The sequence below is a fragment of the Corvus moneduloides genome, chromosome 13 (assembly GCF_009650955.1).
Source record: "Corvus moneduloides isolate bCorMon1 chromosome 13, bCorMon1.pri, whole genome shotgun sequence".
In the NCBI taxonomy this organism is placed as follows: domain Eukaryota; kingdom Metazoa; phylum Chordata; class Aves; order Passeriformes; family Corvidae; genus Corvus; species Corvus moneduloides.
The window spans coordinates 19,894,201-19,918,944 of NC_045488.1; the positions used below are offsets into that span (position 1 = coordinate 19,894,201).

General features: G+C 60.2%; 2 protein-coding genes and 1 long non-coding RNA gene across 9 annotated transcripts; all 3 read left to right on the forward strand.

The window, feature by feature from the left end:
* The first annotated feature begins 51 nt into the window (after window positions 1-51).
* LOC116450522 lies at window positions 52-679 on the forward strand. The gene is made up of 2 exons (XR_004242816.1): window positions 52-123; window positions 410-679. It is a non-coding gene; the product is annotated as an uncharacterized LOC116450522 (long non-coding RNA).
* A 2,429-nt stretch (window positions 680-3,108) lies between these two features.
* On the forward strand, window positions 3,109-24,067 carry CELF6 (CUGBP Elav-like family member 6). 7 transcript variants are annotated; one of them, XM_032122904.1, is made up of 13 exons: window positions 3,109-3,363; window positions 8,822-8,904; window positions 17,040-17,088; window positions 18,419-18,547; window positions 18,632-18,711; window positions 19,173-19,316; window positions 19,661-19,805; window positions 19,887-20,036; window positions 20,297-20,359; window positions 21,149-21,229; window positions 21,335-21,478; window positions 22,529-22,678; window positions 22,857-24,067. In XM_032122904.1, the coding sequence occupies exons 1-12, from the start codon at window positions 3,120-3,122 to the stop codon at window positions 22,654-22,656; spliced, it is 1,440 nt and encodes a 479-aa protein (XP_031978795.1). In that variant the 5' UTR covers window positions 3,109-3,119; the 3' UTR covers window positions 22,657-22,678; window positions 22,857-24,067. The 7 variants fall into 7 exon arrangements, with proteins under 7 accessions (XP_031978795.1, XP_031978796.1, XP_031978797.1 ...); XM_032122905.1 differs by having other exon boundaries at window positions 21,152-21,229; XM_032122906.1 differs by having other exon boundaries at window positions 18,422-18,547.
* On the forward strand, window positions 10,059-11,649 carry LOC116450427 (cysteine-rich PAK1 inhibitor-like). Its single transcript, XM_032122912.1, has 2 exons — window positions 10,059-10,201; window positions 10,296-11,649. The coding sequence occupies exon 2, from the start codon at window positions 10,519-10,521 to the stop codon at window positions 11,572-11,574; it is 1,056 nt and encodes a 351-aa protein (XP_031978803.1). The 5' UTR covers window positions 10,059-10,201; window positions 10,296-10,518; the 3' UTR covers window positions 11,575-11,649.
* Window positions 24,068-24,744: the final 677 nt, after the last annotated feature.

The following is a 24,744-nucleotide window of genomic DNA, read 5'->3' on the forward strand; positions in this document are numbered from 1 at the left end:
TTACTGCCTCCTGGTTTTATAAGTTGGATTTTTAATTTTTTTTTTTTTCCGCAGTGTGCTGTAAAGTGGTACCTTGGCCATGTGCTTTTGTCACTGCAGGGAGCTGCTGCCAGCAAGGCTGGGGTAAGAGGGACCCTGGCTCTGGGAAGGGTGCTCTGCTCCCAAGAACAATGCTCTGTTCCCAAAGATGATGCTCTGCAAGAGAGACTCTTCACCACGCTATCCCAGTTCCCTGCCCTCATTCCACCTGCCCTTCCACCTTGCTGGGCTCCCTTTCCCCCGTAGCCAGGTGTGAGACCCCCCCCAGGGCTTGGGATGCCCATGGAGGACCCCCCCAACACAGCACCTTCCGCTGAAGCCTGGTATTGTGATCCAGGTTAAACATCACACCCATGATCCCATTTTCCAGGGTGTCTGCGCCAGCATCTTCCCAAAACCACCATCATGGAGGTGGCTCAGTGACGTTTCCACCCTTGCAAGGGCCGGGATCCCGGGAGCACCCCGCTTTCCCCGCCGCGGCTTTGCCGGGTGGCCCGTTCCTTCCAGAACATCTATTTTGGTCGTGTAAAACTTGCCGGGGAGCAGGGAACAGGGAACAGGCAGCGTGTGAATCACTCGGGGCCAACGGGTTTAAAAATAAACCCAAGCGGCGGCGAGGAGCAGCCGCCAAGCCCCCGGATTCCGGCAGGAGTGTGCTCCACACGTCCCAAACCCACCCGTGGGCACTGGCATCAGCCAGGGAAGTTTATTGGGACACGCTTGCAGTGGCGGGCACGTGTGTGCATTGTGTGTGTGCTTGTAAATACCTGTGTGTGTTATGGATGTGCTTGTAAACACGTGTGTGCTTGTAAATGTGTGTGCATTGTGTGTGTGTGCTTGTAAATACTTGTGTGTGTTATGGGTGTGCTTGTAAACGTGTGTGTGCTTGTAAACGTGTGTGCAAGGTGTGTGTGTGCTTGTAAACGTGTGTGCATTGTGTGTGTGCTTGTAAATACTTGTGTGTGTTATGGGTGTGCTTGTAAACGTGTGTGTGCTTGTAAACGTGTGTGCAAGGTGTGTGTGCGCTTGTAAACGTGTGTGCATTGTGTGTGTGCTTGTAAATACTTGTGTGTGTTATGGGTGTGCTTGTAAACGTGTGTGTATGGTGTGTGCTTGTTAGCACGTGTGCATTGTGTGCGTTGCGTGTGCGTGTAAACACGTGTGTGCTTGTGAACACGTGCACGAGCTCGCGCAGACGTGGCTGTGGGTCCTCACACGTACCCTGGTGCACACACGTGCACAGGGGTTGTTGAGCACACATGCATTTGGGTACACACTTGCGCGCGTGCATTAAGGGCCCTTGCACGTGTGCACTTGCACACATGCACTTGCTCACACATGCATGTGGGCCCTTGCACACGTGCGCTCATGCACAAACTTGCACACACGTGCGTATAGGTCCTTGCAGACATACACTTGTGCACATGCCTGCACACATGTCCATATGCATCCTTGCACACAGGTGCATGGGTGTCCTTGCACTGGTGCACATGCTTGCACGCACGTGTACACACACACACTTGCACTCGTGCTAAGGAGTCCTAGCACTCGTGTGCATATAGGTCATTGCACACCTGTGCCTATGGGTCCTTGCAAGCCTGCACATTCCAGTAACGCCTTTGCACACAAGTGCACACGTGTGCAAATGCCCCCATGTGTCATTGCCCAGACTCACACACTGGCCTGAAGCCACATGTGCTGTGCTTACACACACGTGTGCACTCTTGCAGCGCCTGTATGTGCTTGCACACGCTTGAACACACATGCACGTGTTTGTGTAGCCTTGCACATGCTTGCACACGCACTCACACACACATGCACACAGCTGCACACGCTCACACCCTTCCCCACGCTCACACGCCCCTGCGCACATGAGGCAGCGTGCCGGGGAAGCCAGGCCTCCCCCCACCTGGCTGCTGCTTTGGGACTAATTAATTAATTAACGGCAACACCAGGTATTGAAACTGCTCAGTCTAATTACAGATCTTTTGGGGTGATGTGGGGTGCAGGAGGGAGGTGCTCCCCTCCTCCCCCTTCTGGGGCAGCCCCAGGGGGGCAACAGGGGCAGCGTGGGGTCCATGGAGGTGGAAAAACTCAACAAAGTGTCCAAACTGACCATTTTTGAGCCTCTTCTGTGGATTTAACCCCTGCTCTGAGGTGGGGAACAGAGAGGGGTGAAGTCTGGAGGCTACTAAAGGGCTGTAAGGGGAAGGTGGGACGTTGCTCAGCCCCTTGGCCAGCCCTGACTGGAGCTGGGGGGATGATGGGGGGCAAAAAGGGGATGGAGGGGGGTGAGGGAGGATGGGGGTGATGGGGAGACGGGGGAAAGGGAGTGACATAGGAGGTGATGGGGGGATGAGGGGAAAGGGGATACATGGGGAGTGATGGGGGGGATAGGAGGTGGCGGTGCATGACGGGGGGTGATGGAGGTCACAGGAAATTATGGGAGGGATGTGGAGGGGGGGACCGGGGGTGATGGGGAGGACGGGGGTGATGGGGGGTGGTGGGCATGATGGAGATGATGGGGGAGGGTGATGAAGGTGATGAGGGGTGAGGAAGATGATGGTCGTCATGGGGGTGATGGTGGTGATAGGGGTAATGGGGATGATAGGGGTGATGGGGATGCCGGGAGGTGATAGGGGGTGACAAGGATTCTGGTGGGGGGGGGGGGGGTGATGGTAATGACGGGGGCTGATTGGGGGTGATGGGGATGGCGGGGGTGATGGGGGTGACGGGGGCCGAAAGGGGAGACACGGGGGGCGCCGGGCGCGGGACGGTGACGGCGCGGGGGGGTTCGGGGTCAGCCCGGCAGGGGGCAGCAGTGGGCGGAGCCGGGCCGCCCCCCGCCCCTCTTTCCGCCCCCCGCTTCTGATTGGCCACCGCCCCCTCATTATGCTAATACGGCGCTCCTGGGCGGGGCCGTCCGGCTGACGTCACGGGCCCGCTGGCGGGCGCGGGCCGAGCCGAGCCGAGCCGAGAGGTGCCGAGCGGGGCGGTGCCGAGCGGTGCCGAGGCGAGCCGAGCGGTGCCGGGCGGTGCCGAGCGGTGCCGGTCGGGCGGGGCGGGGCGCGGAACGGGCCATGGCGGCGGCGGCGGCGGGCGAGGCGGCGGGGGCGGCGTTCAGCACCGCGAACAGCGGCCGGGTGAACGGGCTGAGCCGCCCGCCCGGCGCCATCGCCATGAAGGACCACGACGCCATCAAGCTGTTCGTGGGGCAGATTCCGCGCAACCTGGAGGAGAGCGACCTCAAGCCGCTCTTCGAGGAGTTCGGCCGCATCTACGAGCTCACCGTGCTCAAGGATCGCTTCACCGGCATGCACAAAGGTGCGGGGGCGGCGGGCCGAGGGACCCCCCCGGGTGGGGCGCCCTGACATGGGACACCCAGGTGTGGGGCTATCCTGAGGTGAGGTGGGACACCCTGGGGTGGGGCGACCCTCAATACACTCAGTGAGGTACGGCTCTGGTGGGATGCTCTGAGATGGGGGGGGACCCTCAGTGAGGTACTGCTCTGGTGGGATGCTCTGAAGTGGGGGGAACCTCTCAGGTGAGGTACGGCTCTGGTGGGATGCCCTGAAGTGGGGGGGACCCTCAGTGAGGTACGGCTCTGGTGGGATGATCTGAGATGGGGGGGGACCCTCAGTGAGGTACTGCTCTGGTGGGACAGCCTGAAGTGGGGGGGGACCCTCAGTGAGGTACGGCTCTGGTGGGATGCTCTGAGGTGGGGCAGGACCCTCAGTGAGGTACGGCTCTGGTGGGATGCTCTGAGGTGGAGCAGGACCCTCAGTGAGGTACCACTGTGGTGGGATGCCCTGAGGTGGGGCAGGACCCTCAGTGAGGTACTGCTCTGGTGGGATGCCCTGAGGTGGGGGGGACCCTCAGTGAGGTACGGCTCTGGTGGGATGCTCTGAGGTGGAGCAGGACCCTCAGTGAAGTACGGCTCTGGTGGGATGCTCTGAGGTGGGGGGGGACCCTCAGTGAGGTACGGCTCTGGTGGGATGCTCTGAGGTGGGGCAGGACCCTCAGTGAGGTACGGCTCTGGTGGGATGCCCTGAGGTGGGGCAGGACCCTCAGTGAGGTACGGCTCTGGTGGGATGCCCTGAGGTGGGGCAGGACCCTCAGTGAGGTACGGCTCTGGTGGGATGCTCTGAGGTGGGGGGGGACCCTCAGTGAAGTACGGCTCTGGTGGGATGCTCTGAGGTGGGGGGGGACCCTCAGTGAGGTACGGCTCTGGTGGGATGCTCTGAGGTGGGGCAGGACCCTCAGTGAGGTACGGCTCTGGTGGGATGCTCTGAGGTGGGGCAGGACCCTCAGTGAGGTACGGCTCTGGTGGGATGCTCTGAGGTGGGGGGGGACCCTCAGTGAGGTACGGCTCTAGTGGGATGCTCTGAGGTGGGGCAGGACCCTCAGTGAGGTACGGCTCTGGTGGGATGCCCTGAGGTGGGGGGGGACCCTCAGTGAGGTACGGCTCTGGTGGGACGGCCTGAGGTGGGGGGGGACCCTCAGTGAGGTACGGCTCTGGTGGGATGCTCTGAGGTGGGGCAGGACCCTCAGTGAGGTACGGCTCTGGTGGGATGCTCTGAGGTGGAGCAGGACCCTCAGTGAGGTACGGCTCTGGTGGGATGCTCTGAGGTGGGGGGGGACCCTCAGTGAGGTACGGCTCTGGTGGGATGCTCTGAGGTGGAGCAGGACCCTCAGTGAGGTACCACTGTGGTGGGATGCCCTGAGGTGGGGCAGGACCCTCAGTGAGGTACTGCTCTGGTGGGATGCCCTGAGGTGGGGCAGGACCCTCAGTGAGGTACTGCTCTGGTGGGATGCTCTGAGGTGGGGGGGACCCTCAGTGAGGTACGGCTCTGGTGGGATGCTCTGAGGTGGGGCAGGACCCTCAGTGAGGTACGGCTCTGGTGGGATGCTCTGAGATGGGGGGGGACCCTCAGTGAGGTACGGCTCTGGTGGGATGCCCTGAGGTGGGGCAGGACCCTCAGTGAGGTACGGCTCTGGTGGGATGCCCTGAGGTGGGGCAGGACCCTCAGTGAGGTACGGCTCTGGTGGGATGCCCTGAGGTGGGGCAGGACCCTCAGTGAGGTACGGCTCTGGTGGGATGCCCTGAGGTGGGGCAGGACCCTCAGTGAGGTACTGCTCTGGTGGGATGCCCTGAGGTGGGGGGGGACCCTCAGTGAGGTACGGCTCTGGTGGGATGCCCTGAGGTGGGGGGGGACCCTCAGTGAGGTACGGCTCTGGTGGGATGCCCTGAGGTGGGGCAGGACCCTCAGCGAGGTACGGCTCTGGTGGGATGCTCTGAGGTGGGGCAGGACCCTCAGTGAGGTACGGCTCTGGTGGGATGCCCTGAGGTGGGGCAGGACCCTCAGTGAGGTACGGCTCTGGTGGGATGCCCTGAGGTGGGGCAGGACCCTCAGCGAGGTACGGCTCTGGTGGGATGCTCTGAGGTGGGGGGGGACCCTCAGTGAGGTACGGCTCTGGTGGGATGCCCTGAGGTGGGGGGGGACCCTCAGTGAGGTACGGCTCTGGTGGGATGCCCTGAGGTGGGGCAGGACCCTCAGTGAGGTTCTGCTCTGGTGGGATGCCCTGAGGTGGGGGGGACCCTCAGTGAGGTACGGCTCTGGTGGGATGCTCCTAGGTGGAGTACCCTGAGATGGGGGCCCCCCTCAGGTGGGACACCACCAAGATGTGGCACCTAAGTATGGGCCACCCGTGAGGCAGGACAACCTGAGGTGCGGGGAACCTCTCAGGTGAGGGGTCTTGTTCCTCAGGCAGGATACCTCTGAGGTGAGGTACCCTTCAGGTGCGACAGCCTAAGATGGAGCATCCTGATAAAGGAATACCCGTCAGGTGGGATACCCTGAGGTGGGATGCCCTGAGAGCGGGGACCCCTCAGTTGTGGTACCCCAGTGGTGGGGTAAACTGAGATGGAGCACCCTGGTATATAGGGGGACCCCTGGGGTGAAGACACCCCTGAAGTGGGACACCCTGAGGCAAAGGTACCCAAGTGTGAGGCACCTCTGATACGGGACAGCCTGAGGTAGGATATCCCTGAGGTGAAGGCACCCCTGAAAGGAGGTTCCCCATCAGATGGGACAACCTGAGGTTTGGTATGTAAGTGTGGAGCACCACTGAGGTGGGATGCCGTGAGATGAGGGTACTCCTCGTGTGGGACATCCTGAGATGGAGCATCCCAAGACAGGGGTATCTCTAAGGTGGGACATCCCTTAGGTGGAGGCATCCCTGAGGTGGGATAACCTGAGGGGGAGCACCCTGAGATACAAATGGGATGCTTTGAGAGGGGGCACCATGATATGGAGGTACCCCTGAGGGGGGACACACTGGTATGGGGCACCTCTGAGATGGGGGTACCCGTGAGGTGATGTACCCCTGAAATGGAGGTACCCCTGAGGTGGGACACTCTGAGGTGTGGCACCCAAATATGGGGCACCCCTCTGTTGAGTTACACCTGAGGTGGAGGTACCCTTGATCTGCAGGCTACCCATAACGATGGGGTACCCCAAGGAGGAGAAACTGCTAGGGTGAAGGTATCCCTGAGTTGGAGGCAACCTTGAGGTAGAGCACCCTGAAATGGGAACACCCCAGTATGCAGCATTTGGATATATGGCCCCTCCTAAGATTGGGGTACCCCTGAGTAAGAGGGGGGCACCCACCTGGGGTCAGGATGCTGCTGTCTGGCTTGGGGGCACCTGTCTGGCATCAGCACACCCACGTGAGTTGTGTGCACCCCTGGAGCTGGAGCACGCCTGGGATACAGGCACCCACTGTGGATGGGAACACCCCGTGTCTGCGCTGTGTCCCAGGTGCTGTGGCACTGTGACATGGCATGTGGAGCACTGGCACTCGGAGCAGTGATGCACCAAGGGGATCACATAGGCATAGCCGGGGTCTCCACGGAACCCCCCCACCCAAGAGCCAGGGTGTGCAGTGCCAGAGCAGGGTCAAGGCACCCCAGGTGTCACCCAAACAGGAGCCACAAGCTGTCACCGAGCCCCCATGCCACGGGCAGCACCTGCTTCACTGGCATGCCAAAACTTGGAGCTTTTGGATGCTGCCTCGTCGATGCCTTTCAGCCATGGGGCAGCCGCCTGGACTCTGTCATTCTTGGCACTGTGGCCTCCAACATTTCTCCAGGTGTCTCTGAAGCTGCTTGTGTGCCTGGATCAATGGGATTTGCACCCTTCCAGGCCCCCTCGGCGCTTCCTCCAGCGCAGGCTTCAACGTCTGCGGCCCAGCCGCGTGATTTAATTGCGGACGCTCCTCTAATTTGAACGGCATCCTCCCTCCCGGCGAGCCTCCGGAGCAGAACCACTCCTGCACCAGCCCTCCGAACTTCTCCAGAATGCCCAGGCACCGTTTACATTGTCGCCTGCAGGAAAAACGCGGAAAAAAAAGAGAAGGAAGAGCAGAGAGCAGGAAGCCAACATGATTACAGATGGTAAACACTGGAAATGGCACCGGGACTGAGGCGAGCTGCTGTGCTGATCTCCCCTTCCCACCCGCAGCGGGAGAATATTGACCCAGGGGGATCTCTTCTTGGCACCGCGAGGGCAGATGTCCCCAGCACCCCAAGGCGGGTGAGGGACCCCATCCCGCAGCATCCTCCGCCCTGCCGCCATGCTCCCTCTCCTCCCAGGCACGCTGATTGTACTTATTAAGAGTTATTAATACTTAATCAGCTGGCGGATTTAATTGTGCCAATATTAAAAATGCATCAATGTCAATTTTATTCATTAAATATTTACTTTGTTGAAGGGAAACTGTTTTGCTGCTGTTTTAATATCACTTTCAGATGCTTTTGGATGTGACCCCAGCAAATTGGGGGGGAGCCCTCAGGGAGGGAGTGGCGCAGTGGTGGCACAGGGACCAGGAATGCTCCAGGAGAGACGGAGGGAAGAGGACCGGACCCTGTCCCTAGGGCTCGCTCGTCGCTGCCAGCTCTGTGCAAGCGAGTGGCTCGGCAGTGAGTCAGCGTGGGAAAACCTCACCCCAGGCGTATTCCCGATTTCCAAAGCGCCATGATGTCGAAGGAGACGGAGCGCCTTCGCCACATGAATCTCATCCCAAGGAGGATGCTCAGGGCTGGGAGAAGCCTGGTGGCAAGACAGGGTGCACAGCCTCAGTACCTGGAGATCTGCTTCCTGGAGGACTTGGACTGTGCCTTCCCCAGGGCTGGGGCCGGAGTGCTGCTGCCCGTGTGCTGCCTGCTCCTCCCTGGCTCCTTCCTTCATCCTGCTGCTCCATCTCCTACCCTGTTCTGGGGGTGAGCTCTGACCCTGCGTGTGCCCATCTTGGTGTGGAGTACCAGGGTATCAGGATGCTGGATACTGGATGTCATGGTGCCAGGGTGTCAGTGTGATGGGATGGTGAGTGCCACGGTGCTGAGCTGCTGGATGCCACAGTGCCAGGGTGCTGGATGCCACCATGCCAGGGGGCCAGACCCCAGGTTGTAGACTGCCAGGGTGCCAGAATGCTGAATGCCAGGATGTCAGGGTGCTGGGATGCTGGATGCTGTGGTGCTGAGGTGCTGAATGCCACCATGCCAGGTTGCTGGGGTGCTGGCTGCCACCGTGCCAGGGTGCCAGACTGCTGGGTTGCCAGATGCCACAGTACCAGGGGGCTGGGATGCTGGGTATCACTGTGCTGGATGCCAGGATGCTGAAACACCACAGTGCCATGTCAGCTGTGCCATCGGCTCCCTGCGTGCCCGGGGCTCTGTGGTGATACCAGGCCACACACTGACCCCGTCTCCCTGCCTCCACAGGCTGTGCCTTCCTCACCTACTGCGCCCGCGACTCCGCACTGAAGGCACAGAGTGCCCTGCACGAGCAGAAGACTCTGCCAGGGGTAAGTGACACCAGGGGGTTGGGGTGAGTTGGGACAGGGGCTGGTGACACCTCCCTGAAGCACAGGAGAATTAAGTGATGCTGAGGTGGTCGAGGTGAGCTGGAGCAGCGGCTGATGACGCCTCCCCAAGGCATGGGAGCCTTAAGTGACACCGGGGGATCGGGGTGAGCCAGGGTGGGGGCCGGTGACACCTCCCCGAGGCGCGGGAGCCGCTTCCAGCGGCCGCAAACCGAGGCATCGATTTTCCAGCCGCCCGCGTGCTGTTGCACTTTCTGTGGGCTCCGACCTCCCGAGCTTAACAAAGTGAAAATAAATATTTAATTATTCGCCTAAATAAAAATCAATAGGCCCGCGGGTTGGCTGGGGAAAGAGCCGGGGCCCGTGAATATCAATCCCTGCTGCGTGTGCGTGGAGCTGGCAGAGGGGGATGAGGTTTGCGGGGATGTGACTTCCTGAGCCGCGCTCTCACCGGCCGGGCCACATGTCAGTAGGTTCAAGAGTTAATGACCCACCTGGGCAGCCTAAAGGAGGGGGTTCTCATCATGCACACACGTGCGTGTAAGGCTGCTGCCACGGCCGCTCGCTGGGGGTGGGGGTGTGTGTGTGTGAGCACGTGTGTGCACGTGGGTGTGTGGGCACAGGCCCCGCAGGGGCTCAGGGCTGTGTGTGCCCCTCTGTGTGTGTGTGCACACGGCGGTGCAGAGCCCTGTGTGCTTGTGCTCACACCCCTGTGCCCATGCAGGTGCTCACACCTATCTGTGCCTGAGCACACCCTGTGAAGGTGCTCACACCTCCGTGTACTCACCTGTCTGTGCCTGAGCACACCCTGTGAAGGTGCTCACACCTGTGTGTGCTCACACCTATCTGTGCCTGAGCACACCCTGTGAAGGTGCTCACACCTATCTGTGCCTGAGCACACCCTGTGAAGGTGCTCACACCTGCGTGTGCTCACACCCGTCTGTGCCTGAGCACACCCTGTGAAGGTGCTCACACCTATCTGTGCCTGAGCACACCCTGTGAAGGTGCTCACACCCGCGTGTGCTCACACCCGTCTGTGCCTGAGCACACCCTGTGAAGGTGCTCACACCCGCGTGTGCTCACACCCGTCTGTGCCTGAGCACACCCTGTGAAGGTGCTCACACCTGTGTGTGCTCACACCTATCTGTGCCTGAGCACACCCTGTGAAGGTGCTCACACCTGCGTGTGCTCACACCTATCTGTGCCTGAGCACACCCTGTGAAGGTGCTCACACCTGCGTGTGCTCACACCTATCTGTGCCTGAGCACACCCTGTGAAGGTGCTCACACCTATCTGTGCCTGAGCACACCCTGTGAAGGTGCTCACACCTGCGTGTGCTCACACCTATCTGTGCCTGAGCACACCCTGTGAAGGTGCTCACACCCGCGTGTGCTCACACCCGTCTGTGCCTGAGCACACCCTGTGAAGGTGCTCACACCTGTGTGTGCTCACACCCGTCTGTGCCTGAGCACCCCTTCTGTGCTTGTGCACACCCATGTGTATGCACTTGTGTACGCTTGGGTACACACCTGTGTGTGCCTGTGAACACACCTCTGTGGCTGTGCACACCTCTCTGCTCTGCACACAAGCACACCCATGTGTGCTTATGTACAACCCTGTGCACACCCCTCTATACTTGTGCATCCCTCCTGTACCTGCTCACTCCCTGTACCTGTGCTCACACACCCTGTACCTGTACTCACACACCCTGTACCTGTGCTCACACACCCTGTACCTGCTCGTACTCCTTGTACCTGTACTCACACACCTATACCTGTACTCACACACCCTGTACCTGCTCATACCACCTGTACCTGCTCGTACCCCCTGTACCTGTACTCACACACCTATACCTGTGCTCACACACCCTGTACCTGCTCATACCACCTGTACCTGCTCGTACCCCCTGTACCTGTACTCACACACCTATACCTGTGCTCACACACCCTGTACCTGCTCATACCACCTGTACCTGTGCTCACCCCCTGTATCTACGCACCCCCTGTACGTGTATTCACACACCTGTACCTGCTCACACACATCTACCTGTGCTCGCACGTCCTTGCTCATACCCTGTACCTGCACGCCCCCTGTACCTGTGCTCACATCCTGTATCTGCTCACCCCTGTGCCTGTACTCACACCCCTGTACCTGCTGACCCCCTGTACCTGGGCTCACACCCCTGTGCCTGCGCTCACACCCCTGTACCTGCTCACCCCTGTACCTGCTGACCCCCTGTGCCTGTGCTCACACCCCTGTACCTGTGCTCACACCCCTGTGCCTGCGCTCACACCCCTGTACCTGCTGACCCCCTGTGCCTGCGCTCACACCCCTGTGCCTGCGCTCACACCCCTGTGCCTGTGCTCACGCCCCTGTACCTGTGCTCACACCCCTGTACCTGCTGACCCCCTGTGCCTGTGCTCACACCCCTGTGCCTGTGCTCACACCCCTGTACCTGCTGACCCCCTGTGCCTGTGCTCACACCCCTGTGCCTGTGCTCACACCCCTGTACCTGCTGACCCCCTGTGCCTGTGCTCACACCCCTGTACCTGTGCTCACACCCCTGTGCCTGCTCACCCCTGTACCTGTGCTCACACCCCTGTGCCTGTGCTCACACCCCTGTGCCTGTGCTCACACCCCTGTACCTGCTGACCCCCTGTGCCTGTGCTCACACCCCTGTACCTGTGCTCACACCCCTGTACCTGCGTTCACACCCCTGTACCTGCTGACCCCCTGTGCCTGTGCTCACACCCCTGTGCCTGTGCTCACACCCCTGTACCTGCTCACCCCTGTGCCTGTGCTCACACCCCTGTGCCTGTGCTCACACCCCTGTACCTGCGCTCACACCCCTGTGCCTGTGCTCACACCCCTGTACCTGTGCTCACACCCCTGTACCTGTGCTCACACCCCTGTACCTGCTGACCCCCTGTGCCTGCGCACCCCTGTACCTGTGCTCACACCCCTGTACCTGCTGACCCCCTGTGCCTGTGCTCACACCCCTGTACCTGTGCTCACACCCCTGTGCCTGTGCTCACACCCCTGTACCTGCGCTCACACCCCTGTACCTGCTGACCCCCTGTGCCTGCGCACCCCTGTACCTGTGCTCACACCCCTGTACCTGCTGACCCCCTGTGCCTGCGCACCCCCCGTGTTCCCACCCTCGCCCCCTTCCCCGCCAGGCCCCGCCCCCGGGGTGTCGGGGGTCCGGGGGCGTGTCCGGGCGGCGGTGGGCGTGTCCCCAGCGAGGCCCCGCCCGGCCCGGCCCGGCTCGGCTCGGCGGGGCTGCGGCCGCCCCGCCCTCTGCTCCGCCCCCCGCGCGCCGCTGCGCGAGCCCAGCCGAATCCAGCCGAGCCGAGCCGAACCCAGCCCAGCCGAGCCCGGCCTTGCCGAGCCGAGCCGAGCTAAGCCGAGCCCGGCCGAGCCGCCTCGGGTGGAGCCGAGCGCAGCCGAACCGCCTCGGTGGAGCCGGCGGTCCGGCCGGTCCGGCCATGCAGCTGCCGCAGGTGCCGGCGCCCGGGCCGCGGCCGCCCGTGCTGTGGGTGCCCGCCGGGTCCAAGATCCTCTGCATCGAGGTAGGGCCCCGCCTTTGTCTGCCGCCGCCTCCGCCCGGCCCGGCACGGCACGGCCCGGCACCGCCCGGCAGCCTCCGCCCGCGCCGGGGTGGGGAGGGCTGCACCGTGGGGGAGCTGCAGGAGGGATGTGGGTGATGGCGAAGGGGTGTATCTGCTCCCGGGGATGCTGTGTGGGAGTGGGGGTGATGGCGAGGGTGTGGATCCTTGCTCCCGGGGATGGGCATGGAGGGGTGTTGACGGGGGGGTGATGGTGAGCAGGGCGTATCTGCACACTGGGATGAGGATGGAGGGGTGTTGGTGAGGGGGTGCATCTGCTCCCAGGGATGGGCTGGGGATACAGCAGTGTTTGTGATCAGGGTGCATTTGCACACAGGGATGGTGGGTGTGAGTGTGGGTGTTGGTGATGGAGTGTATCTCAACCCAGGGATGGGGATGGGAATGAGGATGGAGCAGTGTTGGGGAGAGGATGTATCTGCTCCCAGGCATAGGATGGGGATGGAGCAGTGTTGGTGATCTGGGTGTATTTGCACACAGGGATGGGGATGGAGGGGTGTCGATGAGCAGGGTGAATGTGCACACAGGGTTGGGGTGTGTGAGTGGGCATGTTGCAGGGTGTATCTGCACCCAGGGATGAGGATGGAGGAGTGTTGGTGACAGGGTGTATCTGCACAGAGAAATGGGGTAGGAGGGGTGTTGGTGAGGGGATGTATCTGCACCCACAGATGGGCTGTGTGGGCGTGAGTGTTGCTGAGCAGGGTGTATCTGCACCGAGGGATGGAGTGCATGTGTTGGCAGGGCGGTTGTTGGTGATGAGGGTGTATTTGCACTCAGGGATGGGGGGGGGTGTGTGTGTGTGTTGCCAAGAGGGTGTATCCGCACCCAGGGAAGGGGAGGGTGTCGGCAGAGGGGTGTTGGTGGTGTACCTTGTATCACCCAGGGGGGCTTTGTGTGGTGTGGGTGGCGGTGAGGAGGGTGTTCTGGCACCCAGGAATGGGGTGTTTGCTGTGGGGGGTGTGTTTGCAAGCAGGGATGGAGGATGATGGTGAGGAGGTGTATCTGCCCCCAGGGATGGGTTTGGTGTGTGTGTTGGCTGGAGGGTGTATTTTTCCACCGCAGGTTTGTGTGTGTGTGGTGCAGGTGTGCAAGGGGCAGCGCTTGGTGGGTGTTGCACCCGCAGGCAGCGCGGGAAGGGGTGTGTGCATAGGCAGGGGTACTGCTTTGCCCCCCGGGTGTGCGCAGGTGGGTGTTGGTGGGTGTGCAAGCGCGTGGGTGTTTGTGTGGGGAGAGGAGCTGAGGGTGTCTTTGCCCCCCAGTGATGGTGACAGGGTGTGGGTGCACATGGCTGGGGGAGTGGCAGCAGTGGGGGTGTGTGGGCACACTGCATGTGACAGGGAGTGCAGGTGTCCGCAGGTGTTGCGCTGGGCTCAGGTGTGCATGGTGGCCATGGGGATGGGATGTGGGTGCTGCTGGGGGTGCCATGAGCCCGCCCAAGGTGTCCGTGTGTCCACAGAGGGCTCCCGGGGGTCCCACTGTTGGTCCTCCTGCCACAAAGGGGAAACTGAGGCAAGGGGCATTGTGTTCTCAGCGTCAGCTGTGCATCCCGGGGCGCGTGCCCAGGGTTGTGTGGGATCCATGGCAGCAGGGAGGCTTCTGTGGGTGTTGCGTGGGCGTGCGGACCGGGGCTGTCCAGGTGCCTGCGGGGCTGGGTGCGGTGGTGCGTGGCCGCACGTGGATGCACAGCACTGCGTGGGCACAGGTGCGTGGCTGCGGAGGCGTATGGCTGTGCCGGGGGGATTGGGGATGGGTGTGCTTGGAGGGTGCTGGGGATCTGTGGTTGTGCTCAGAGGTGTGTGGGTGTGTGCAGGATGTGCCAGGGTGGTCATACACGTGCAGGGTTGTGTGGTGGTGTGGTTGTCCCCAGAGTGGCTGTGTGCCCTCTCTGTGGGTCATCCCCAGGGCTCTGGCATGGTGTTCCCATAGCGAGTGGCTGCCAGTACCCCGGTTCCTGTCTCCCTGCACTGGGTACAGAGGGGCCTGGGGACCCTGGGGATGATGTGGACACCAGGCTCCCACAGGCACTTGCTGCTCCCCTGTCACCCACCACCTCCATCTCGTTTGGATGCATGATGGCCTGCTGGATCCTCTGGCTGTTGGCTGTGAGGACAAGGAGGAGGAGAGTGATGCCAAGGAAGGAACAAAGGCCAGAAGTGACCCTGTCCCACTGGGCACATCCCTCAGCAGTGATTCACTATGGGCTGGCTCTCCCTGGTACCCAGGCTCTTGGGGGGCTCTGAATTTGGGTGGGGGACAGTGCCTGAGCAGGTCAGGAGGTGATTTAGCAACCGCTGGTGACCCCCTGCGCTGTGGAGTAGCAATGGTTTGGCCATGGGGCAGCTGGTGGACTGCATGTGGACTGCTGGTGATGGTGGGTGCTGGAACACCCCAAGCAGGGTGTCACTATGTCCTTGAGCTGTGGGAGGTGACTGGGAGTTGGGGATGGATGGATGGATGGATGGATGAACGGATGCTGTGGGGGTGGAAAGGTGGGTGGTGGCCAGATGGGAGATGGATGGGCGGGTAGTACAGGGATGTTGGGGATATGGATGGCTGCTGTGGGGATGGATGGGTGTTGGGGGGTGGATGGAGGGTGTTGGCAATATAGATAGATGCTATGGGAATGGATGGGTGTATGGGGATACATGTTGGGGACATGGATGGGTGCTATGGGGATGGATGGGTGTTATGAGGATGGGTGTTGGGGATATGGATGGGTTCTATGGGGATGGATGGATGCTATGGGAATGGGTGTTGGAGTATGGCTGGATGAATCCTGGGGGAAGATGGGTGTGTGGGTGATTGTGTGGGTGTCCAGGATGGATGAATGGATGGACGGGTGTTGCAGGGTGGGCAGGTGGGTGTCAGGAGCAGGGGGAAATGCCTGGGTGGCTGTTTAGTGTGGGAGGATGGATAGAGGGCTGTGGTTGGTGGCTGTGTGGACATGGTGCAGGGGTGCTGTGGGGACAACCAGGAGGTGTGGGTGCCACAGGGGTCACTGAGCACCCTGTGGTGGGCATGTGGTGATGCCAAGGGTGCCAAAACCCCCTTCTGGGGGTGTCTAGAGGCCAGGGCGATTTCTCCCCGGTGCGGTGTGGCAGCCCTGGGGTGGGTTAGCTGGTCCCTGAGGCCTGACATTTATAAACATCAGCTGCTCCCGGGGAATCAATACAGTTTAATAACCGGCGAGCGGAGACGGGAGACACATCAAAATGACACTCTGCGGCTCCGTAAATGTTATTCTAAATCATCCTCACTGGGTTTATTACATTAAGCATACAGCAGCGGGCATGGGAAATTTATTCCATCAAAGGCCATCGCGCTGGTAAATGGGGCTGGCGGGTCAGTGAGGGGGGCAGCCCCTCCCAAAATGGGGTTCCCTCCTCCCAGCCGTGGCAGGGATGTGAGGGACAGCAGGGTGCTGGGTTTAGGGTCTCAGTGCTGTCACAGCCTCCTGAGTTTGGGGTGAGCCAAATCCTGCCCCAGCAAAAGGTGGATGTTTGGGGGACTGGTGACATGATGGGTGACACTGTGAGGTGTCCCTCGGTGCCACCCTGTGCCACCTCATGACTCCTGGGGACTCAATCCCTTCCCTGGACCATCCCCAGCTCTGCGCTGACATTTCTCTCCACGTTTCCCTGGAGACGAGGCGGTTGCTGTGGAAACCTCCCTCCTCTTCTCTCTTACCCATCCTCTTCCTCACCCTGATGTGGGGGGACCTGGCTCTGCCCCCGCCCAGCCCCAAAATTTAGGGACCCCCTCCAGGGGTGCAGCGGGGGGCACCTGGGATGGGGGTGCACACGCACATGGGGGCGACTGTCCCCGTGTGTGCTCAAGGCGTGCTCGTGTGCGCACCCCCGCGCCGTCATGTGTGACATCTTGCCGTTGCCGTGGCGACCCCATCGAGCACATGGCTCGGGCTCCGCAGCATCGCGGGGGAAGCACGCTTGTTGCCATGGAAACGGCCATAATTGTAGCATTTTTCGGCTAAAAGAGGGGAAAAAGGAGGGGGAGAGAGGAGGAGAAATGGCTCCATGGGGCAGCGGGCCAGGGGTGTGCCTGCCAGCCCGGCATGTCCTGCTGCACACGGGTGCCACGCTCGTGGGTGCACACGGCGGTAACAAGGAGGAGGCCAAATTTGGGTGAGGTTTGGGAAAAGGAGGGCAGTGGTGCCAGAGGGGCTGGGGCCGGCGGGGTGCTGCTGCTGCCTCTGCAGTCCTTTGCAGTCGAGGAAAGCGGGCAGACAGCCAAGCCTGGCACTGGCGGCCCCGCGGGCGCCTGCAGCACCGGGTGCCCATCGCCAGGGCTGGAGCATTGCCCTCTGCACATGGCACCCCCAGGTCGCTGTGGCCACGAGCCCCAGATCTGTTCTTGCAGGTCCCTCCCCTTTTCCCTGGCTCCCAGTGCCAGTTGTTGGCCAAATCCTGATGTTCCCCATGGAAAGGATTCAGGGGGCACCACACTGACCACCCGCTCTCGCTTGTGTTGCAGATGAACCGCCCCATCCAGGTGAAGCCGGCCGACAGTGAGGGCCGAGGAGGTAGGTCCCCAATTCCCCGGCTGCCTGGCACGGGCAGGGGGACACAGGGTCACCCAGGGGGTGATGGGGGACGTGGCGGCATTGCGGGGGTTGCTGTGGGAGGGTTGGTTTGCAGAGAAATCTGGGAAAGGAGCTGCCTTTGCTGGTGGCATCCAAACCCGAGTGCAGAGCAAGTGCCATGTTCTCTCTCCCTGTCTGGTCAGCTGGGGCGAACATCCTGGCATTATCCTGGGAATGTCCTGACATTCCAGGGAGCATCCCAACATCCTTGGGGGCAGAGCACCAGCCAGCCCCTCTCAAACTACCACCCCCCCCAAATTCTTTGTGAGCATCTGCCGCTCATGGGGCTGTGGCATTGCCAGGCTGAGGTGATCATTTGGGCACAGTCTCAGGAATTGGATCAAAATCCCACATCCGTTGTGTTACTGGGCAGGTAGGCGCTATCAGATGCAGGATGCTCTCGTGGGGCCGCCTGCTCTTGGCAGGATGGCTGGGGTAGATCCCCCCCCATCCAAACCCTGTTATTAAACACACCGGGAGCTGGTCCCAGCATGTCCCAGAGGGATCTGGCAAATAAATTACCCACTTACCGAGCGTAATTGGTGAAGGATTAAAAATCAATGGGTGAGCTGGGGCTCCCAGTCCAGCCCCCTCACCCAGGAGGCAATGCTGGGCTGCCCAGCCCACTCCCCCTGGGAGATGGTTTATGTTTAACTAGACAACACACCAGCCCTATTCCCTTAACTAATTTTCCTGGTACCTTAACGGACGAAGCATTCATCGTCTCCTGCCATTATTTATTTATTTCCCCGGCAACACTCTTGACAGGGCACCTTATTTTCTTTGTCAAATGCCATTAGCGTGCGGCGGGAGCGCACGGCCGCACAAGACAGATGCTGGTAATAATCATGAAATTCTCATTATTTACTATCTCTTCTCTTGTGTTTGGGTTATTGATGTCCCCTGGGCACGGCCGGAGGCTGCGGGTTGTTCTGCGAGTCGATCATATGAGGGTGATCACCACTGGTTTGTGGGTTCTCTTTGTTCCCACCACATCCCACCCCAGTTCTGGGGGAGCCAGCCCCCCCATCCCTGGGAAAAGCCCCAGCTCCACTCCCTAAAGCAATGGCTCTTCCAGGATTCACTCCTCAGCAATTTCCCCACAGAAGACGTTTTCCTGCCCTGAGTGTTCTGTAGGATGGAGATGATAAGCCCCGCACCTTCTCCGTGGGATCGGTGTCACTCCCTCCCTCTGATGTCACCATTTGTGATGAGGGGTTGGGATGGTGAGTGACCTCCCACTCTCTAATGGGCTTGGTTTTGTTTTTAGAAGACAGGAAGCTCTTTGTGGGCATGCTGGGGAAGCAGCAGAGCGAGGACGACGTCCGCCGCCTCTTTGAGCCCTTTGGCCAGATTGAGGAGTGCACCATCCTCCGAGGGCCTGATGGAGCCAGCAAAGGTGGGCTTTGGGGCACCGGGTGGCCACCCTATGGACCTGCAATGGCCAAATCCAACCTGTCCCATGTTCTCTCTGTTCCTTTAGGTTGTGCCTTTGTGAAATACGGCAGCCACGCCGAGGCACAGGCTGCCATCAACAGCCTGCACGGCAGCCAAACCATGCCGGTAAGTGCCAGGCTCGCACCCTGCCCCAGCTGACCCCACGCTGCCTGCCTAATCCAATCACCCACTAATTTGATCCTGAGTCTAATTGGATCAAAATCCTACAGACTGGCAATTTGTTGGCCACATCACCCCAGGTTCCTCCTTGCCAGGGCACTGAGCCCCAGAGGTGGGAGCGTGGGGCTAATTCTCTCCATGCCAGAGAAAGGGGCAGTTTAATTAACGCTGAAGGTCAGAATTGTGAACAAGGAAGGGGAAAGGAAGCAGAGGTCAGGAAGCTGCCACCAGGGAGAAAAACTGGCTATAATTAAACCTCACATTGATCGTTGGTTGCTGCTGCCAAGCTGGGCAGTGTCTCCAGGGCTGAGGATGCTGCAGATGCTGTGAGCCAGCACCCACGGCGGGTACACAGTTTGGGGGCTTTGCTGTGGTCCCACCATCAGCCCCATCTTCCCCCACCGCAGGGCGCCTCGTCCAGCCTGGTGGTGAAGTTTGCAGACACAGACAAGGAGAGGACCCTGCGGCGAATGCATCAGATGGCGGGGCAGCTGGGCATCTTCAACCCCATGACCATCCAGTTCGGTGCCTACGGGGCCTACACGCAAGCGGTAGGAGCTGGTGCAGACCGGGGGCTTTGGGGGAGCCCCGTGGGTTTGGGGGGTGGTTTGGCCCATAAAAGCTCCAGTGCCAGGGGGTGTGGACGCCTGGCAGGGCTGGTGTATCCCTGTTTAGGGCCACGCGCAGGGCTTCCCCCCCACAGCTGAGGGTGGCTGTAGGGTGCAGTGATCCCATATTTAGTGTCACCAAGACCTCCTCCTGTCCCCAGGTCTGGCAGCAGGTGGAATTTATCCCTCTGAATCCATCCAAAGCAGAGATGGTGATTTACCCTCCCCTCTCCCTCCTTCTCTCTGCCTCTCGCTCTCTGTCCCCTCTCCCCCTTTCTTTCCCAAAGATCATGCAGCAGCAGGCAGCCCTGATGGCGGCCGCGCAGGGCACCTGCCTCAACCCCATGGCTGCCATCGCCGCTGCCCAGATGCAACAAATGGCCGCCTTCAACGTCAGCGGGCTGGTGGCTGCCCCCCTCACCCCCTCTTCAGGTAGGACCCCCGCGTTTGCCACTTGGCACCCTCGGGGGGCACTCTCGGGGCGATGCCGGCGCTGACGCCGCGCTCCCGCAGGTACAAGCACCCCTCCGGGGATCAGCACGGCGCCGGTGCCCAGCATCGCCACGCCCATCGGGGTGAACGGCTTCAGCCCGCTGCCGCCCCAGACCAACGGGCAGCCCGCCTCCGAGACCATCTACACCAACGGCATCCACCCCTACCCAGGTACACCCCTCCCCCGGGGCTGGGGCTGTGTGCTTGGCTCTGCCGGGGTGCTCCAGGGGTGCTCCCCACCCCAGGAACGTGGTGAGCCAGCCGCGTGCTCCCGTGGCATCACTGCAGGGAGGAGGGAATTCAGGCAGGGAGCAGCTCTGCCCCTCCACGGCGGCGCGTGGCCAGGAGCCCTTTCCTGCGGGAGCTGCGCATGCATCCCTGGCTTTCTCTGGCTTACTCTATCTTCCTTCTCCTTTCTCTTCTCTTCCCAGCTCAAAGCCCCACGGTGGCAGACCCCCTCCAGCAGGCCTACGCCGGCATGCAACACTATGCAGGTCTCAAACTTCGCTTCCCACTCCTTCCCTCTCTCCCCTCTTTGCTCCTCACCCTTATTTTTGGGAGGTGAACATCACCCTGGGGTTGAACATTGGATTGGGACAGCGTATTTGGGCACGGATTGATGAGGGGGGCACCACGTGCTGTGCCCTGGCAGGAGCTCTGGGGTGGCAATGCCAGTGAAAGCAGCATCCCCTCGTCCCACTGGCTCCTGTCATGGCCCCCCCTGCAAATTTTGGGTGGTGCAAAGTGAATTTTAATACCATGGGGCTGAGAGAGCTCCATGGGGGAGCCCTGGCAGTGGTATTGAGGAGGCAAGATTTGGGAGGTGACAGAGGGCCAGCTCCACACCAAGACGCCAGAAGTCTTTGGATGTTTATGACGTGACCAAATCTGATGGCCAAGGACATGGGCCACGGAGGGAAGGGAGTCAGAGCCTCCCGTGGAAGTATATCAAGCCCAGCAGCCATTTCATTAGGAGCATTGACAGCAACATCCAGATTTGCAACGAAAATCAAGTTTTGGACCCCAAATTTTTGGGGTTTTTCAGCCAAAAGTACCATCTTTCCTCAGCCTTGAGGCCATATTACTGCTATCACCAGGATCCCTCCTAGGAGAGCTGTTCCCACATCCCTGGTGCGCTGGGAGGAGTGGGAAAGGCAGAGCCAGCAGCCATGGGGCAGGAGAGGCCCTTCCATCGCAGGTGGCAGCAGGGGACATGCCTGTCCCAGCCCTTTCCGTGGCTGGGGCAGGTGCCGTGGCCTCAGCTTCTTGTTTCTCTCTTCCAGCAGCATATCCCACTGCCTACGCTCCCATCAGCCAAGCCTTCCCCCAGCAAGCACCCCTCATCCCGCAGCAGCAGCGAGAAGGTGAGGGGTGGGGGTCACCCCGCGTGGGGCCGGTGGCTCCTCGGTGTCCCCCCGGGGTGACCCCACCTCGCGGCTGACGTGTCCTGTCCTTTGTGTGTCACCCAGGTCCCGAGGGCTGTAACCTGTTTATTTATCACCTGCCCCAGGAGTTCGGGGACGCGGAGCTCACGCAGATGTTTCTGCCTTTCGGCAACGTCATCTCTGCCAAAGTCTTTGTGGACCGTGCCACCAACCAGAGTAAATGCTTTGGTAAGTCCTGGGGTGCGGCTCTCCCTGGTGTCCCAGCTCAGGGCTCCAGCTCCTCCCAGTCCCCAGCTCAAGGTTCCAGCCATCCTTAACATCGCAGCTTGGAGCTCTGGCTCTTTCTCAACATCCCAGCTCAGGGGTCTGGCTCTCTTCAGCATCTCAGTTTAAGGATCTGAATCTCCTCGACATCCCAGCTCTCACCAGTCTCCAGCTCCAGAGTCCCATTCTCCTTGGTCTCCAGCCTGGAGATCCAGCTCTCCTACTGTCCCCGCTCAGGGGGGTCTGTCTCTTCCCAAATCCCAGCTCAAGGGCTTGGCTCTCCCCAGTGTTCCCAGCTCAGGGGTGTGGCTCTTCCCAACAACCCAGCTCAGAGCATCTCCATCTCAGGGGTCCATCTCTCCCTGAGGTCCCTGCTTGGGAGTTTGTCTCTCCAACATCTCATCTTGGGGATCTGTCTTTCCCTGGTCTCCAGCTCGGATGTCCATGTCTCCCTGCTGTCCCCTGCTTGGGGGTCCTATTCTTCCCAGTGTCCCCAGCTCAGGGACCTGTATCTCCCTCTCACAGACCTCAGTGTCCCCACAGACCCTTTGGTGTCCCCACAGACTCTTTCCTTGCAGTGTCTTTGGAGGCTCTATCACCTCAGGGTCTCTGCAGACCTGGCCTCCAGATGTTCCCTGAGCCCACACATCTCATCCTGGTGTCCCCACAGACCCCATCACCTCAGTGTCCCTGCAGCCCCTATCACTTTAGCAGACCCTGTCACCCCAGTGACCCCACGAATCCCATCCCGTAGTGTCCCTGCAGACCACTCCAGTGTCCTGCTGTCCTCACAGCTCTGTCACCTCAGTGTCCTCCAGAGCAGACCTCGGCGTCCCTGCAGGTGCCATCACCTGTCACCCAGTCCCCTGCCATCTGGGGCTCTGATGCTACCCCAGGACCCCTCTCCCAGCACTCCCAGACCAGGAGCATCCCACGGGATTTCGGTGCCTGGGTTGAGGCGAGGCAGCCGCCTGCGCTGTGTGCGGTGACAGCCCCGTGTCCCCTCGCCGCCAGGTTTCGTCAGTTTTGACAATCCGACGAGCGCTCAGGCGGCCATTCAGGCCATGAATGGCTTCCAGATCGGCATGAAGAGGCTAAAAGTGCAGCTAAAGCGGCCGAAAGACGCCAACAGACCCTACTGACCCCAGCTCAGCCTGCGGAGAGGTGAGGGGGCCTGGCCCTCGGGACGTGGCGGTCGTGGAGCGTCCCCGTGCTACATCCCTGAGTGTGTGCAGGGATCTCTGCCTGGCACCACCCACCCCATGGACCTGGGTCCCTCCCTCCGTCCTTCCCTCCCTCCATCCCCCAGGAGCAGGCTGACGGCCCTTTCCTCCTGTTTCAGGTCGGACGTCCCGCGGTGTCTGACGACTTTCCCCTTCCCCAAGTGCAGTATCCAAACCCGTAACTCTCTTTCTTTGCAACACATCCCGGAGGAGGAGGAGGAGGAGGAGGAGGAGGAGGAGGAGGAAGTGAAGGAGAAAACGGCGAAGAAGAGAGTGTTTTGGTCGTAGCTTTTCCTTTTTGAATTTTTTCCCAAACTGGTCTTGTTTGTTGTTTAACGGGAACGAGAGGAAGACAAGGAAGGAGGGGAGCGATGCGGCGCCGGGGCTGCGATTCGCCGCCGGCCGCTCGCCAGGACTCACCGGATCCCTCGCCGGGAGCAAGGCCGATGGCTCCGGGCAGCCGGGCCACGATCTACCTTTGTTTTTTGGGGTTTTTTTTTAAAGCACTCATTTGCTGCTACCGATTTCCCAGGAGAAACGAGGAAAAGAGGCTCCAAATGGATTCTTAAACCAAAGCCGGTGGGACGGGACCAGCCTCGGGCGCTTCACCTGGAGGATGCTTGTTTGGAAAATAAAGAAAAACGGCAAGATTTTCCTTTTTCCCTGCATTGGGGGAAAAAAAGAAGGATCAAAGTATGTTGGACTTATAGAAGATATATATAAATAAGTATATATATATATATATCCCATGGAGCAGGGTGGCGGGACACGCGCTTCCCCTGCTTGTCACTGGCACAGGGACATAGGATTACTTGTTTCAGAGTCATATCATTCCTTAGAGTTTAGGGACCAAAGGACTATTGCTTTTTTTAAATATATCTATAAATAAATTAATTTAAAAAAAAAAACCAACAAAACACACAAAAAAACGTCGGGAAAGGAGGAGAAAATCCAACAAAAATTAAGAAGGTTGAGTAAAACCCTCAGGCATTCAGAGCCACGAGCGTTTCCTACAGGGCTCAGATTTGGGGGGTTCAAGGGCTCGGTTTCGGGGGCCAATTCGTGGCTGGGGACTGGGGGGATGCAGAGGGAATTTTGGGGGGGGGCTGCAGTGGCTCCCCCAGCTCCATGGCCCAGGGGGACTCGGAGCCCCTCGGTCGCCTCTGGCAGAGGGTGGAGTGATGTGGTTCTTTGCATTTTGGGTTGGTTTGGGGGGATTTTTGGGTTGGGTTTTTTTTTCAGCCAAAAAAACTTAAAAAAAAAAAGAAAAATGTGAGGTTTCGGCCGAAATGAAGCGAAGCGAAATAAACTTATTTTGTCAAAATCGTCACCTTGGTTGGTTCTTTGGAGCAATCGCTGCCGCGTCCACCACCCAAACACGACACCAGGGCCCCTTTTAGGGCCACCTCGGCTCCAGCTGGGCTGGAGCATCAGCCAGGAATTGGTGAAGCTGGGAGAGGACCATAGGCCTCTCTTTTTATTTGCTTTTTCCCAGGAATTGCTGTTTTTTGGAGGAGCTCACCCTGGCTGCAGAGGGAATCAGGACACAGCCCTGTGGTTTCACTGACTTTCCCAGTGACAGAGGAGGTTCAGGGGGATGTGGCCGTGTCCCACGGGATGTCCCTTCCCGCCTGTGGGTACAGCCGAGCGACTGCTGTGATCCCGGGAAAAACCCCAAACCCCACCAATTTAAGCAAAACCCCCCCAAGGGGTGGGTGGCAGGGCCAGGGGGTGAGGGAATGGCCACCAGCCCAGGTTTGGGTGGCCCTTGGGAACATGGAGCAGCCAGCGTGGGATGAGTGGGGAGGGACAGACATTGGGATCCATCCAGGGGGGGTCAGAGGGCAGGGACATGACAGAAGCGACCCTGAGTGCACCCATTGGTGTAATGAGCCTGTCAGGACTCAGGTGGTGCCTGTACCAAAACCAGGATAATTCTTACACTGATTCTTAAATTCCATCATAAATCCTGGCTGACATCATGGCCTCGTGCTGCCGTGACCGACC